This window comes from Oryza glaberrima, chromosome 3 (genome assembly GCF_000147395.1).
Source record: "Oryza glaberrima chromosome 3, OglaRS2, whole genome shotgun sequence".
Lineage (NCBI taxonomy): Eukaryota > Viridiplantae > Streptophyta > Magnoliopsida > Poales > Poaceae > Oryza > Oryza glaberrima.
The window spans coordinates 26,897,572-26,914,375 of record NC_068328.1 but is presented as its reverse complement, the minus strand read 5'-3'; the positions used below and the strand labels follow the sequence as shown (position 1 = coordinate 26,914,375).

At 44.8% G+C, this 16,804-nt stretch overlaps 2 protein-coding genes and 1 pseudogene across 3 annotated transcripts; all 3 read left to right on the top strand.

The window, feature by feature from the left end:
• Window positions 1-262: 262 nt before the first annotated feature.
• LOC127768293 (60 kDa jasmonate-induced protein-like) lies at window positions 263-1,468 on the top strand. The gene has a single exon (XM_052293843.1). It carries the CDS (start codon window positions 377-379, stop codon window positions 1,109-1,111), a length of 735 nt encoding a protein of 244 aa, XP_052149803.1. The 5' UTR covers window positions 263-376; the 3' UTR covers window positions 1,112-1,468.
• A 2,637-nt stretch (window positions 1,469-4,105) lies between these two features.
• LOC127768884 (60 kDa jasmonate-induced protein-like) lies at window positions 4,106-4,991 on the top strand (annotated as a pseudogene).
• Window positions 4,992-9,314: 4,323 nt separating this feature from the next.
• LOC127768239 (uncharacterized) lies at window positions 9,315-14,039 on the top strand. 2 transcript variants are annotated; one of them, XM_052293775.1, is made up of 4 exons: window positions 9,315-10,209; window positions 11,228-11,280; window positions 11,494-11,599; window positions 13,360-13,507. In XM_052293775.1, exons 1-3 carry the CDS (start codon window positions 9,630-9,632, stop codon window positions 11,581-11,583), a joined length of 723 nt encoding a protein of 240 aa, XP_052149735.1. In that variant the 5' UTR covers window positions 9,315-9,629; the 3' UTR covers window positions 11,584-11,599; window positions 13,360-13,507. The 2 variants fall into 2 exon arrangements, with proteins under 2 accessions (XP_052149735.1, XP_052149734.1); XM_052293774.1 differs by lacking the exon at window positions 11,494-11,599 and having other exon boundaries at window positions 9,322-10,209; window positions 13,360-14,039.
• Window positions 14,040-16,804: the final 2,765 nt, after the last annotated feature.

Below are 16,804 nucleotides of genomic sequence, written 5' to 3'. Positions count from 1 at the left end.
TCTTCCCTTTCTCTAGCTGCCTAACGCTAGGAGGGACACGCTTTTTTCATGGCGCGACCAAAATATTGTAGACGAGCTAGGCTCTTGTTGGCATGCCGATCAGACCGGCCCGCAAGCAACGGTCTGACCGGCCAATACACGGCGGTTAGACCGGCCTTGTAGAGAAAACCAGTAACTTTATCAAATCTTGACAATTCTCTTCAATTTTAAACCCCTTTAGGTGTAAACAGCTCTATCAGCATTCAACCAGTTCACCCTCCTGGTGCAGTTGCCCAACGCAAATTGCGAGGATTCATCACTACACACTGCGCATATATAGCTTTGCTTTGCTGAGGAGAGCATCAAAGCTTAGGGAGCTAGCTAGCCCGATCTCACCATGGCGAACTTCCAGGCCGCGCTGCTCCTCCTCCTCCTCCGCTTCCTCCTCAATCTCGCCGGCCACCGCGGAGAGGTTCTCTCGGTCTCGGCGGCGCAGCAGCAAGACCCACCCGGCGACGACCTGGTCTTTCTCAAACTGCGTAGCGGCGACGGCGACGGCACCGTCCTGGCCATGCACCGCCACGACATCTCCTTCGCCGGCTTCACCAACGGGAGCCACCACTGGCACGTCTTCCGCGGCGACGAGGACGCCATCCCCAACGCCAGGCGCCTCCCGTTCCGCAACACCTACCGCGACCTCATCGGCGGCCTCCACCACGTCCCCGGCCTGCCGCTCGGGAAAGCGGCCGCGGCGCGGGCCGCCGGGGTGCTCGCCTCCTACGACCCCGACGCCGAGGAGGGGACGGCGGCGGTGAAGCGGGCGGTGGCGGCGCTGTCGGTGATGTTCACCCAGGCCCTGCGGCTGGAGCCGATCAGGGAGACGGTGTCGAGCGGGTGGGAGAGCGGCGAGGCGCGCGTGGCGGCGGAGCACCTGCCGTACATCGAGCACTGGGACACCATGTCGTTCGAGGTCCTCCGGTGGAGGCGCACCGGCGAGTGGGACGGGCCCTTCACCGAGGTGCTGAGGAGGCGCGCCGGCATCCGCAGCGCCGGCGAGGCGCTCGCCATTGCCAAGCTGCTCGCGAACCGCAGCTTCGTGCAGCTGCTGCAGGATCACAGCCACAGCGCCTGATACTTATATGGAGTATATTCTGCATTTGCACGGGTGCTGTTTCTCTGAATAAAACGTTGCTCTCTATGCTCTAGTGTCAGTTCGTGTGTCACCGTGATGTCTGTGTTCGTTGTTCCCTTTCTGAATGGGATGATCTTAAATTTCAGTGTGTTTGATTTAAGTCCTATTGTGGTGGTTGTTTTCCAGATCATATCATGCGCTTGTTACAATGAGAACCGTTTGATGGGTGTAGTTATATTTATGGCGCCATATTTTTCATCAAAGAATAGTCGGTATGTATTTACATTGTAAGTCCCTAAACTACATATGTAATTTTAGTGTATTTACAATGTAAGTCTCAAAATTACATATGTAAGTACTAAAATTACATATGTAAATTCGAAAATTACATACTAATTACATATGTAAGTGGGGTGTAAATAAGGTGTAACTACTGTGTAAGTGGCTAAAAAAAAATTAACTGTAGCATATGACGCCATATTTCTAGCAACTCCGTAGTTTATTTGATCCAAATCGGCATCACCCTGTGTTGCCTTTTTTTCTTCCAACAACAAAACTTATTGGATATGTGCCTGTCGGTATATGTCAGAGACGTAAACCATTTATTCCATCACCTTAAAGAAAAACACGAACTACCATTGTCAATTCAAAATCAGCAATCAAATTTGACGAATTAAGTTACACCTTTGACAGTTCACGCACCTACGTGCTTCACATCACATTCTGCACAGCAACAACACAATTCGTTCAACATGCAGTCAAATGCAGATGTCACCACTCACAAAATGCAACAGTATCTACTACCACCAGGTTATGATAAAAGTAAAATTACTTCAAGACTAAGTTTATAGATAAATACAAGGAAAAAGTATGGATTACCCCCTGAACTATCACGGTTTGCTGAATTACCTCCTGAATCCGAAACCAGACATAGTGCACCCTAAACTTTTAATACCGGATGAATTACCCCCTCGACACTATTTTGAGCAGTTTTGACTTGAACTTGTACAGGTCACGCCAACATGGTAATCTAGTCAGAAAAAGACTCCTTGAGCCCACATTTCATCTCTCTTCCTTCCCGGTCTCCCTCTCCTCGGTCGCGCGCTCTCTCTCTCTCTCTCCCATGCACGCGGCTGCGGACGGGCGGTGGGCGGCGGTGCGCGGGGACGCGCCGTGGGCAGTGGCGCGGGGGGACGGGCGAGGCGATGGGCGCTCGCCGCCGGCAGCTTGCCATCCGGTTTCTTGTGGTGATGAGCTCAGGTAGCTGCAGAGAAATAAGAGGAACTTGTTGGCCAAATGACCATCGCCGGCATAGGAACAGCAGCAGCAACAGGCCTTCGACTTCCCTGGCTCCAGCTAAGACCAAACAGCACGAGCAGCAGCAACATCACTTGGCGCAGCAGAGCCGCCTCGACAAGCTGAGGCCTGAGGGTGCAGCAGGGCTTCGACCCGCCGGCCGGGTGAGAGGGGAGGCCATGGCTTGCTCCGCATCGACGGCGATGAGCACGCCCAGCCTGCCGCCATGTACGACCACGCAGAGGCGCCGGCCGGGCATGGATCGTGCGCGTTCTCGGAGATGTTAAACTTCCCATCGCAGCGTCCAACGGGGCCCTCCGCCACCGAGCTGCTCGCCAGCCAGATGAACGCCAACTACCGGTTCGGGTTCCGGCAGGCGGCGGGAGGGGTCGCCGGATTGGCCGGCGGCGAAGGCGCCAGTCGGCTATCCACAAAGCATCGGACGAGCGGCGTTGAGGTGGCGGCCGCGCGGTTCCAGATCAAGCGGAGCGGGGGTCGGCGCGCGAGGGCCGGTGACGGGTGGCGCCTAGGTGGCGGCCGCGCGGTCCCTGGTCGAGCGGCGCGGGGGTCGGCGCGCGAGGGCTGGCGACGGGCGGCGTCGAGGTGGCGGCCGCGCGGGCGCAGGTCGAGCGGCGCTTGCGGTCGGCGCGCGAGGGCCGGCGACGGGCAGCGTCGAGGTACTCGGCGATCACCTCCTCCGCCTCCCTTCCCCGCCGCGCTGGTGCGTGCCACGCTCGCGGACAGGTCCTTTCGCGCTCGCCGCCCCTTTCGTGCTTGCCACCACACGACGCCGGTCTTCCTCTCCGCCGCCTCCGCCTCCGGCCTCGTTCCTCACCGGCGGCGGCTGGGCCTCCGCCTCGTTCCTCCCAGGGCGGCGCGAAGAAGTTCGCCGTCGCCGACCCCGCACACCTCCCGTCCCCGTGCCGTCGCCATCTTCCCATCCCCGCGCCGCCGTCCACCATGAGCTCCGGCTGCCTCCTCCGCGGGCGGCCAAAGGAAAGAAGAGGGCGGCGGCGGCTGGATTTGGGGGAACTGGCTCGCCTCCGCCCCTAGCCCGAGTACGCGCACGAGAGAGAGAGCGCAAGCGAGCTGGGAGAAGTTGGATGACAGATGGGCCAGGGATTTTTTTAATTTTTTTTTCTGATTAGGCTGCCACATTGGTGGCACGTGTGATAGCTGAAATCAAAACCGCCCGAACAGTGTTTAGGGGGGTCGTTTGTCCGGTATGTATAGTTTAGGGTATAAAATATCCGTTATTTAAATTTAGGAGGTAATTCGGTCGACCGCGATAGTTCAGGGAGTATTTCGTACTTTTTCCTAAATACAATTATATGTACAACAACAAATTAGTTTCATTAAATCAATAATCAAAATTTAGTGATCGAATATATTTTCATAACATATTTGTCTTAGGTAAAAAATGTTCATGTTTTTTCCACAAATTTAATTAAACTTAAAACAATTTATCTTTGACAAAGTAAAAAAATGACTTGTAATCCAATGGAGGAGTATATTTGACTTTTTTTTTTTAGTTTTTACAGCGCTGTCAATAGAGATTCCGGGCACGCCGATCACGCACGCCGGCCGCGCCCGCCTCCGGTCTCCGGCGACAAAATCGCCGCTCACCTGCCAACCCACTCGACCGCGCGCCGCCGGCTACAAAATCGTCGCCATCGTGGAAGAACCGGGCCACTGGCTAGCTAGCTCTCCAGGTTTGTTGCACGTACGACGCCATGGCCGCCGCGCTCTCCTTCTTCCTCCTCCTCCTCCTCCTCCCGGCGCCGCTCCTGCTTCTCCCCCTCGCCGGGAACCTCCCGGCGGCCGTTCTCGGCGAGGTGCGAGTCGAGCGCGACCTGATCTTGGTGGACCTCCAGGACTACGGCAGCGGCGTGGGGACGCTCGCCGTGAGGCCCGACGTCTTCTCCGTCGCCGGCTTCGCCAACCGGACCGGCCACTGGCACGCCCTGCGAGGCAACGACCACCTGTTCCGCGGCGACCTCGTGGCGACCCCTCTCCCTTTCGGCAGCAGCTACGGCGACCTCGTCGGCGGCGTCAACAACCTGCTCGGCCTCCCCCTGGGGTCGCCCTTCACGAGCTACGCCACCGTGGTGCTCTCCGGCTACGACGGCGGCGGCGGCGGTGAAGCGGGCGCTGGCGACGCTGGCGGTGGTGATCTGCGAGGGGCAGCGGCTCCACCCGATCCTGGAGACCATCCTGACGCGGGGGCGAGGGGCGCGCGTCGCCGCCGAGCACCTGCCGTACATCGAGCACTGGGACGCCATGTGGGAGGAGCTGAAGCGGTGGAGGCGGACCGGCGAGTGGGGCGGCGGGCCGTTCGCCGGCGAGCTGAGGGAGCGCGCCAGCATCGGCAGCGCGGAGGAGGCGCTCGCCGTCGTCGGGTGGACGTTCCGGCAGCTGCTGCTGGGCGACGGCTCCATTCCGGCGATGTGCCGTGCTGAGCTCTAATCGAAACTTGGCGGGAACAACATTACTAAACGTTGGGGTGCTAATCTGAAGAACATGAAGATTAGATTACGACACGCAAAAATAAAAAAGTATTAGCATATTATTAATTGAGTTTAATTATTATAAGAGTAAATTTTAGAAAACTGCAACTTTAGTGATAAAACTATCAGTTTACTGCAACATTAGCGACATATTTCAGTTTGCTACAATAATAGCGTGAAAAATTATCACAAAACTGCAACTTTTACGTTATATGCTGCTACAGTACATATATGTGACAACTGTAGTAACATATAACATAAAAGTTACAGTTTTATCATAATTTCTCGTGTTATTGTTGCAGCAAACTGAAACATATCGCTAAAGTTGCAGCAAACTTATACATTTGTCACTAAAGTTGCAGTTTTCTGAAATTTACTCTTATTATAAATTTAGAAATAATTTTTTTTATTCTAAAATAACTTTTATATAAAAAGTTTTCACACCTAACACACTATATTTAGCATCTTGATAGAAAAGAACAAGACCGTGCAATAAGTTATGGTTAACGACTTGCGTGCAATTTCTCAATTCGAACAGCAGATCAGCTATTCAGCTGTACTGTGTTTATGATGCGTGTCGTCAGTTCAATATCACGAAGTATGAGAAATTGCAAGGAAAAAAGCATCCCATAAATCATTTAAAGTTTGAAATTTCATCATATAGGTTATTTATTACCGACATACACCCCCTACTTAATTTTGTTGCAAAAATCATCTTTTTGCTCACGTGCTTAACCAAATTAGTCTGTTATCGTTGATGTAAAGTCACCACAGACTAAGTTAGTTGAGTCAATTAATGTTGTTCAAATGTTTGAATTAGATTTATTTTTTTATGTTTGATTGAACTTTTTTTCTCATTTAGTGAATGCGATAACGTTTAAGTTCTTATCATCAATTTTATTTATGAAATCTAAAAAAATTGTCAAGATAATACAAAGTATTTAATTTTGGTAAAGATTACATTAACAGCTCACACTTTATGAAAATATATTGATTTGGTTAAACATGTGTGCATTGGGATGCTTTTTGTAATAAAACTAAGTAGGTTGATGAATATTTGAAACAAAATGATTTTAGAGAGTGGTATGTCGAACTTCAAACAACTTATGATGTTTAGCATACAACCCAATGCTGTGCAGGAGCTCAGGTCCTATACAGCATTCGGTTGTAGAGAAACAGCGAAGGGAAACTGGAATCCCATTGTAGCATGTTCAGATAAGTAGGAGTAACAAATAAGAAAAGGGAAACTATTTACATCCTATAGGGGATATCCACTTATTGTTTACATGTCACTTAAATGGTTATGAAAAAAATTTAAGAAGATGTATTAACATGTGATATGTCATTCTGTAAACATGCAAGTACAAATTCAACTTCTACATCTCGCAACGGAAAAAACAAATTTGATTGTAGTTTAATTTATTTTTTTCGTTGCGAGATGTAGAAATTAAATTTGAATTTGCATGTTTGTGGAGTGATATATCACATGTTAATATATCTTCTCAATTTTTTTTTAAAAATTTTCATAACTATTTGAATAACATGCAAATAATGAAAGGAAGACCCCTCCCATAAGAAAACAAATCTTGAAAAAAGCCAAATAGTGATCCTGGAGGAAGAGCACTTCTTTTCCAGACATGAAGCATGCAACTCCAAGCAAAAAGAAAACATGTGTATGTGTAATAGTTTAGCACTATGGAATCTGACGCTTCCAATGGAGTAGTACCGACCGACGACGACCGGCTATGTGGGTGTGTAAGTGTAACAACCGTAGATGTGTGACATGTGTCCCCCGTACATTACCAACGGACGGATGGAAAGAGTGATGGTCCTCCACGGTACTGCACACTGATATGTGGACCCCACAGATATTTGGATCTACAGCCAATAAGCAGTACTGCAGAGAACATGGATTGGGATAGAAAGAGAGCTCATAGTTTTATCTCATGTTGATAATGGATATTAGAGGCATCCATACGGTCATACTAGTATCTTTGATATGTACAGTGTTAAAAACTGTTAACTAGTAAGGTGATGTGATCATAGTTGCTATTGATACAACATTAACAAACCCTGTGCTCCACTCGAGACACTCATGGCTATGATTGGTCCGATTTTTCGATGAGTTGAAGATAACTATGATTTGAGAGAAACGTTAATGACCCAACTACAGCCGTACGAGGTGTTGTTGCGTTGCGTCTTAGTGATTGATACACCGATGCAGATCAACCTTATTGCTATAAGCAAATCGAAGAAACAAGCAATAACAAGATAAAAGCAATATGAATTGCAAATAGGAATTGAAAACAAATGATAAGTTGGGTTCCGAAGACAAACAAACGGACTAGCTGACACGCGCGATGTAAGAAAGTAACAATGACTAAACTTTAATCTATACAAAACCCGAAAAACCCTAAATGGTACCTAGCTATTAAAGAAGGTGGGGGGACAACCAAAGGGTCCGTAGGGTCGTGCTCCATTAGGTTTGGGCGCACCCCACATGGGTCCTAGTTGGGCCGGGATCCCAAATGAAGTTATAAGCCTAATGGCCCAAGATAGGTGGGCATCACCTTATTTCTTCAATTGCAAATGACTAACATGTAATTTGGTGATGAGGCTGGATCCTTTGAAAAGAGGACTTCGAGAGTTTTTCATCAAGTACTCATGGATCGGAAACGAAGATCGTATGCATATTTGGCGGCCGTTTGAAGTCAACGCTGCTGCAGTTGGCCGAATTGGATTCTAGAGTGTGGGCGGCTTGTCTCCCTATTGTGCTATGATATGAGCAACGGTTATATCAATAGCAACTATGGTGCGGCACTGTCGACGTTTGATATCACGATTTGGGTATTTTCATAGTATGGGGATCGTTGGTACTAGGATATATGCGAGACTGAGGTAAAAGAGACAGAGACGAGGATTTTTATACAGGTTCGGGCCCCTGAATTGTTAGTTAATAACCCTACATCCTGTTGGCCGAAGCCGGTATTGCTCTTATTCACCATAATCACACCAGTACAATATTTGGGGTAGCCTATCTAACTGTTGTCGACATGGCAGTCTGAAGGTCTGACTCGTAGTCGACAACAGGGTAGTCTTCCTCCTCGAGTTCGTGCTGGCGAGATCAAAGACATCGCAATGTCTCTCCTATCAGTATCCGGAGACACCGTAGGGGACTAGCCATGCCTATCTCTGAAGTCGATATCCGGCGTCTTATCTTGGTGTATGTTGGCTTCTATGTTGATCTTCTATCTTGATCTATTGTTTCGTGTATGTTGATTGTGTCCCCTCTCCTCCTAGGGTGCCTTGTATTTATATCCATAGGTGCCTCCTTGTCTAAGTAGAACTAGGGAAACCAATATGGATACAATCCGAGTAGTCCTTGTCATTTTCATGTAGAACTCTGGTTGTCTTTCCTTATCCGGAACTCCTCCTATATCCGAGGGTTGTATTTGTATAAGACATGGTATGTGGTGGATCCTGTCGAAATTTAATCAACTAATATTAGGTATGTAGTATCCATAACCCTGACAATGGTCACATCATAAGGTTAAACCTGTGAAAGAGCACACCCAAGATGACTCGAGTGATTCATGATTGGTGGGCCAGACTGATTGAAAATATATACTACCCCGTCCAAAATATAGCTATTTCTAGCACAGTAACTTGTCCTAAAATGAAGCTATTTCTTCACCTACCCTCTCCTCTCAACCCATCACAACCATTCTCTTCGTCTACTTTCTCTTCTCCACCAATCACAACCCTCTTCCAATCATTTCTACCTACTTTCTTAATACACTTGCGTACCTAAAAAAAATGGTTACATTCTGAGACGGAGGAAGTAGAAAATTAGATCCGATGAAAACAAATAATCTAAAATTTTTATTCTATATTTTAAAATGCAAGGGTAAAAACCATAAACACGCTAAATTTTGTTTTTTTTAAAAAAAGGTTGAAAATTAGCTGCGGCTTTTCAACATACATACAAAACCTATGGGCTTGTTTAGAATGATGCCACTTTAAATCATATCACTTTTGGTAGAGTTGCTAAATTTGCGCATCCATTTAGTTTTCTTTTTCAAATTTTAATAAATATATAGGAAATCCTGTCAAAATTTTAAAAACATTACTCCCAAATTATAGGGCGCCCCTTTTTAAGGAAAATCAAACTGGGTAGCTTTTGACTAATAATCATACTAACTATATCTATACTAAGTATTATGCATGCTATATCACTAGATTCATACATCGAAGCACTTTTATGTGATACTAATTTCATATTTATTAGGATCATAGAATAAAATAAAAATCTGAAAACCGTATTGAAAATATATACCTTATAATCAAATGTTACCTAATTTTTGGCTTCAATGTGAGCATCCCATATGCAACTATGGAAGCCGTGTCAACGCCAGCGGATGAGCGGGTCGTGTGTTCGTGTCCACCCCTATCCCCTCATCACCCTCTTCTCTCGGCTCTCGCTTCACTTCCTCCACTCCCCGCGACGCCGACGACGACGACCACGACGCCGGCGACGGCGACCTCCCGGCAGCTTATATTCCTCCCCCCGCTTGCTTGCTTCCTCCCCACCTCGCCTCCATCCTAGGTGAGCCCAGCCACACGACCAGAGCTGTGCGAGGGCTAGCTTAAGCTAGCCTTCGCCTTCGGGGTCCTCCTCGCGGTCTCCGGCGATCCCGCCCTCCGCCGCCGCCGCCATGTCGGAGCACCTCGCGCTGCGGAGCTCCGTCGGGAGCCACAGCTCCGCGCTGCCGCCGTCCTACCACCACCACCGCCGCCTCCCGCCGCCGCAGCAGCAGCACCCCGACCCGCTCAACTCCGTCTGGATCCGCCGCCTCCACCTCCTCCCCAACCAGCTGCCCCCTCCCCCGCCCCCGCCTCCGCTCCCGCAGCCGCAGCACCACCACGACGCCGTCTCCACCGACGAGTCCCGCACGCCGCCGCCGCCGCCTCCCCCGATGGGCGCCCCCGGATTCGGTCCCTTCCGCTGGAGCCCGCGCCCGCTGCGTGGCGCGCCGCTCGCCGCGTGGGACGCCGCCTCCCCCGTCCGCAGCGGCGGCGGCGGCGGCGGCGGCGGAACTGGACCACCTATGCTCTCGCCGTTCTTCCGCCTACCCGCGCCGTCACCGTCGCCGCCGGTGACCGACTTCGGGGAGTTCTCGCCTACCATGCCACTTTTCGAGGTTGGCAGCAGCAGCGGCAGCGGCGGGTTCCCGGGGCCGTCGTCGCGGATGATTCCCGGCGGCAGCTCATCTCCTTTTGCAATGGGAGTTGCAGGTATAGATTTTTCTTTCTTCTTCCTTGCACACATCTTCTTCTGCATTGCAATTATGTACGGAATTATATATTTGTTCCAACTTATTGGGTGGAATTGCAGCCTGTTTTTTCTTTTTTTTCATGCGCAAAGTATTCCATTCAAAGTGAGGGTGGCGATGAGCAATTCAACTTAGAACCTTCACTTGATTTTGAGAAACATAAAAATGACCAAGCATGCTGGGATCATCCTATACATGATAACGCAATCACTGGCATGCTTTTGTTTGGTCTAAATTTTATACTAACTGGTATGGTAGCACAAGAGAGGAAAGTATAGCCACTCCTCGTGGTTTTGTCAATGTATACGTCATCATTCACGATGGCATTAGCAAACGGTTTTATGCTTAACTAGTTAATTTTGTGTAGTAAGATTAGTGAGCAACTACAAACACATTATGCACAGACTACAGAGTTGTGCCATGATGATGAATTATTTGAGGAAAAAAAAAGGAAATATGGACTGAATATTGTGGATGCTTGTCATGCTATTGACTAAGATACTAGGTCTTCTGATTAACAAGTCACCTTTTCAATTGTTGTACCTTCCCATTTTCTCTTCAACCTTTTCCTTCAACTCCTTATCCCCCCCCCCCCCCCTCATGTCATCAGAATTTTCTATAAAATTTGCCATTTAAGAAAATATATGATGTAAATTAGTTGGAGCTTGAAAATGTTACAGTTACAAAAGCAAGTATTTACGGCAGAGGAAGCAATTTTTTTCTACATAGTCAATATGGTTCAAATACTGTATGCGTTTGTTCGATACAGTTATCTGTTTTTTTTGTTCTTTCTGTGCATCCTTAGGATTTCTCGCTCTTCCGACTTGAGATATTGTAGCTCTAAGCCTGTAATAGAATCCAATGATTGTCTTACTGCAATACTATTTCAGCATGTTATCCAATTTGAATCTACGCATACTTACTGTTGGTTTTACAGTGGATCTCAATTAATTGTGATTATGAAATTTCTCTTGTCATAGCTGCTGCTTACCCTAGCCATGCTGTGGACATGGTTCCCATAAGAACTCTTCAGGTAAGTTTTTCATCTTCATTTCTCTCATTACATGGTGTGATGCAATAGATTATAGTTGCACAAAAAGTGACGAGGGCATTAGTTCAGACACTTCATATCTGGGCATGTGCATCTGGTGAAACTTTGTAAGATGCACTTATCTTTACAGTACTGATTTGACTAGTATCAATTCCAAGTTGCTAATTCTGCAACTTGCTTGCCTGGGATCATCAGATGTTACGTTACAATGAAGCTTTCAGGATGAGAACAGTGCTAGTGCAGTTGGCAGGGGCAGTCGTGGGATGGAATACTGTTGCTTCTTAAAATAATGAAAATCAAGGTTTGGTGTCCAAGTTTTTTTTTTTTAAAGGAAACCTTTCAGGATAAACTTAACTTCAATACGTTATGTTGAGACTTATTTAGCAATGGCTATCAGCAGTTTTTTTTTTCTGTTCACTTAAGTTTTTACAATTCAGCTTACTAGATATCAAACATCATTATGTTGAAGTGATGAGTAAATTTCTGTCAGGTTTTGCCAGCTATCAAGTTAATTAGAATGCCGTAAAGCTGGAGTGCTGCACAAGTGCATTACCCATAGAAATTTATTTACATAGTGATTGTGCGTGATTGTAGGTGAGTTATATCAAGTTAGATCAAAAGGAAGGTGTGCAAGATCTATATGTGGTGAATTGAAGATGTTCAGTGCTTCAAGCTGTAACTAAAATCCGAATAGACGAAAATAAAGAAAATAGGTCTAATCGTTGACATGGTACCATAAAAAGTTAAATATTTTTGGCTTTAACTCGTGTCGTTCTTTCAAAAGTTCAGTTTCCTAGACACCACACGTCTTCATTCTCCCATGTCTTCAATTGTATCTTGCTAATCATTACTCCCTCCATTCCATAATATAAGGCACAACCACTTTTTTTTTAGATGTTCCATAATATAAGGCATGCATGCATGTAGGCAATTAACTATGATCCATTCTCCATTAAATTATTACTTTTTTAAATCCTACACTCTCATGTTCTCTAATTCTATTGGATGCATGCATTGTATTTACTAGGTGAAACTCTGCGCATTGCTGCGGGAATTTAGTATGAAGATATACATTGAAACATTATTTGAATTATGTCGGATGATAATTTAACATGTTTGTGTTTGAAAAGCTCTTAAATTATAAAAACTATAAAGATATAGCATGTTTGCATGATGTTTAAATGTGATGATTGTTAGTGGATAATGATGTGGCATCTTGTTAATTAGTGGATGATGATGTAGCATCTTTGCATGAAGATATACATTGAAACATTATGTGAATTATGTTGGATGATAATTTAACATGTTTGTATTTGAAAAGCTCTTAAATTATAAAAACTATAAAGATATAGCATGTTTGCATGATGTTTAAATGTGATGATTGTTAGTGGATGATGATGTGACATCTTGTTAATTAGTGGATGATGATGTGGCATCTTGTTAGTGGATGATGATGTGGCATCTTTGCATGTTAAGCTTAAGGAGTTAGTGGGGGATAACTTTATAGTAAGATAGGATTTTAGGATGATCCAAACTACAAGATGATAATAATTGTTTCTTGGTCTTTGGGTTAGGGGTGGCCTTATATTTTGGAATGGAGGGAGTACCTAGTAACTAGTGGCACTCAACTTATAAGGTGACATTTCCTAGAAGCATGTTGTCTAAGAGTAATCTTGCTAGCAAGAGCTCATAATTTTCCATTGTCAGCAACCAACTCTTATTCATGGTCCATACTCAAGTCTTAATCTTAAATTAATTGAACCATCTAAGTGAACAGCAGATTCACCTTGGATCTTTCTAACGTCAGTGCCTGTGATTGTTACTCTTGAGTTGTTTTTTCCTGGCTGAAGGGATGGCAGGCCATGCTAGTTGCCATAATTGTATGTTGAATTGTTGGTTGGTGATTTGTTCCAGGATAACATATAGAGATCTTATCATAAACAGAAACTGTAGGATACCAATAACTACCAATTGAATTGTAGTAGTCCAAGGCTGGATTCATTTGTTTGTTTACAACTTTACATGTTGTATTACTGCAGATTAACTCTTGATCTCTTGCAGGATATCCATGACCGACAGCAAAGTGTGATACCAAGAAATTTTGCTATGCGTTCTCCTAGTTCTGGAAGCCAACATGATGGATTCTCATATTGGAACATGGGGAGGTTTCGGCGAAACACCACCACTTCCTTGGTCTCACCGACTGGTGTCACACCTAGCAGTTTTGGCAAGAAGAGGAACGCCGATTCAAGCAATTTCCTCCCTCTGAAGTTCAGGAAAATGAGCGGGGCAACTTGACAGCCGGCCAATGCATCATTGAGGGCATAGATTCTCTGCTCTCTGGAATAGCATGCAGTAACTCAATTCACAACGTAATACTATAGCTTAAGGAGGCTGGAGCTGGCGGCATTTTTGGGGCAACCTGTAAATTGTAAATTTGCCCCATATCCGTTGCATGGTATCCAAATCCAACACACCGATGTGTTTGGTCATTGGTGCTGGGTGCCACTACTAACCTGCATGTTTGTAGAATCTGGTGGCACCATATATAGCCGTATAGATAGGGAGATGCAATGTGCCACATCTCTCACGATGCTTGTATACCTCGGAAATAAAGCATTGCGTGCACTTATACAACAGTTTTGCCATGAGAAAGGCTCTATGTTGCTGAACATTTTTTGTTTGCCCCTCTTGTATTTATGATGTAATCGACTTGATTAATATTCTCTCCGGTTCTGTAATTCTTCTTGTTTTGGATAAAGTTGTGGTTAAACTATTAGAACTTTGATGAAGAGATCGTGATATTGTTCAAAATGACAAGAATCATGGAACTGGAGGGAGTGCTATTTTTGACCTGTTAACTGCAGAAGTGCAGATTAGTAGAAGGCAAGATGGTCATAAACGAAGTTGAACAGAGGAGGAGGCGAAGGTTGCATGGGCTCAGCCGACAGAGAAAGATGGATGGAGCAAAGTTGTCCACTAGCCCAACCAAAAGCAGGGCAACCACATAGGCCCATCCTTGATAGTAACCCAAAATTTGCAGATTTGCCGGATTGAAAGATGGAACGTTTGATGATACCGACTAGAGTGTTGCTAATAACCAGTTGAATAACAAAGGTTAGTCTTGCTACCTCCATTCTGAAATGCTCCTCACTTCGCATTTAGCAACTTCATGTACTATATATATTGGTACTTAGCTATAACCATGAAGTTCAATTCATATATATGCATCCGGATGCTTTGCATATTTTACTAAACTAACAATGTTAGTTCCCCTTTAAAATCTCGTTCTACTCATTGTTTTTCTAAGCTGTTGGCATTCATCACACAAAGATAGAACACTGACGGCTCTTGATGGGGATGCGCTAACAACAGTCCACACAAATTAATTTTGCTACTCGACAGGTCAGAAAAGGACGGTGAATAGTTTCGACGCCATTACAAGTGTCGGTCTTGCTATCTATCCATAAGCCGTACATACGTTTGCCTAGATTCCTGGCCTTCTGTCCATTTCAGTCCACACTCTTTCCTCTCTGTTTCAACTACAGTTTTTTTTTTTTTTGTTGTTGTTTTTTTTTTGGGGGTTCATGTCGTCACTTTACACACTCTCTCAAGTCAAGTCTCAATCTCATGTTGACAAGGTAGGAGTAGAAGAATCAATGGAGCCCATGGCCACATGCTGACCTTGAAATTAAGTGGACTCTGATTAACTGATCATCGTGGATGTGATCGAGCTAGCTCAACTGAATCTAAAGTACTCCCTCGTTCCTAATTTAAGTATAGTCATAATTTTTCGTGTCTAACTTTAATAGTTTGTTTTATTAAAAAAAATAAAAATATAAGTCACGCATAAAATATTATTCATGTTTTATCATCTAATAACAATAAAAGTACTAATCATAATTTTTAAAAAATAAGATAGAATATCAAAGTTGGCTATGAAAACTTACTTATGGTTGCACTTAAAATGATACAGAGGGAGTAGGACATACAGTACAGAACAGAAGGTATTTAATTTATATGATGTGTCCAATTAGGAAGTAGACTTTGACTGAGATGGCACAAGGTTTTATTGCGTGCAAGAGTTAAAATCCTCTTCGGTCTCTGTACATGATTGAGCTTAGGGTTGGCTGTGACATTTCGTGAAATGAATTCTCAGCAATCTAACCGAGGCCAGGTTTAGTTCGTAACTTTTTCTTCGTACTTTTAATTTTTTCATCACACTAAAATTTTTCTACACATATAAATTTTTAACTTCTCCATCACATCGTTTCAATTTAATCAAACTTTCAATTTTGACGTAAACTAAACACACCCTGAAAACATGGCCGTGTTTAGATTCAAAAATTTTTCTTCAAACTTCTAATTTTTTCGTCACATCAAATGTTTAGATACATGCATAGAGCATTAAATGTGGACGAAAAAAACTAATTGCACAGTTTGCATGTAATCGCAAGACGAATCTTTTGAGCCTAATTACACCATGATTTGACAATGTGACGCTACAGTAAATATTTGCTAATGACAGATTAATTAGGCTTAATAAATTCGTCTCACAGTTTACAGGTGGAATCTGTAATTTGTTTTGTACGTTTAATACTTTAAATGTGTGTCCGTATACTTTCAAAAGATTTGGCACGCGAACTAAACACAGCCCATGTTATTGAGGTCATAATCTCATAAGAGCAAATGGCCATAAAAAGGCTGTTCCAGTTGAAGCATTCCGGGGTTGTTTAGATGATGACCATACTTTGCCACAACTTTGGCAAGCTATTTTGGCCAACTTAGTCTAGTGTTTGCTTAGTTGCCACATCTTTGTCATATGTCACACTTTTTGATTTTGTAACCCCATTTGTCATAGTCACATATCTTTGCCAACATTTGCCTAACTTATAGCCAAGAATTTCGTAGCCACATAAATTATGGCATGCCACACTTTAGCTATAGAACTTTGGTAAAACCAAGCAAGCATCAATCAGCCCCATTTCGACGAGACGAACATGTTGCATCCACATTGCTCTGGTTTGGTGCTGTAGCAGGTGATCCCCGTGGGCTGCAGACGGACGGCCCATCCAAGCGAGGTTTGACTACGGAAGGAAAAGAGGTGTTAATTTGGTGGACTCAAAAGCCCCATTCTACTTTAAAATTAGCCCCTAATAAGATACTATAACTAACCAACATGAAGCCGGCAGAATCAAGCTGAAAAAAACAAATGAAGCAGAATTGGAATTTGGAAATGATATGCAGAGTGAAAAGAAAAAAAAAACAGAGATGATAGCGGCCGAGCAAAGTAGTTAGGTCGTGTATATATATACTTAGAACAGTAGATCATATGTATGTATATATAGTAAGTAGAGACTAGCGAATCCACCAGTGTTGCATCCGCTAATAATAATTAAACGCAGCTGCTAATTAAGCTTCTGAATTCATGGCCTCCACGACCCAGGCAACCAACGAACCACCAATATATATATAATCGTTTCACGTCTAAATCAAATTAGTACTA

Excerpts from the sequence above, each read along its gene's own strand:
- LOC127768293 (XM_052293843.1), top strand. The coding sequence starts at position 377 with ATGGCGAACTTCCAGGCCGCGCTGCTCCTCCTCCTCCTCCGCTTCCTC.
- LOC127768239 (XM_052293774.1), top strand. The coding sequence starts at position 9,630 with ATGTCGGAGCACCTCGCGCTGCGGAGCTCCGTCGGGAGCCACAGCTCC. Across the intron at positions 10,210-11,227 it reads TTTTGCAATGGGAGTTGCAG|CTGCTGCTTACCCTAGCCAT; the intron begins GTATAGATTTTT and ends CTCTTGTCATAG. Across the intron at positions 11,281-13,359 it reads TTCCCATAAGAACTCTTCAG|GATATCCATGACCGACAGCA; the intron begins GTAAGTTTTTCA and ends GATCTCTTGCAG.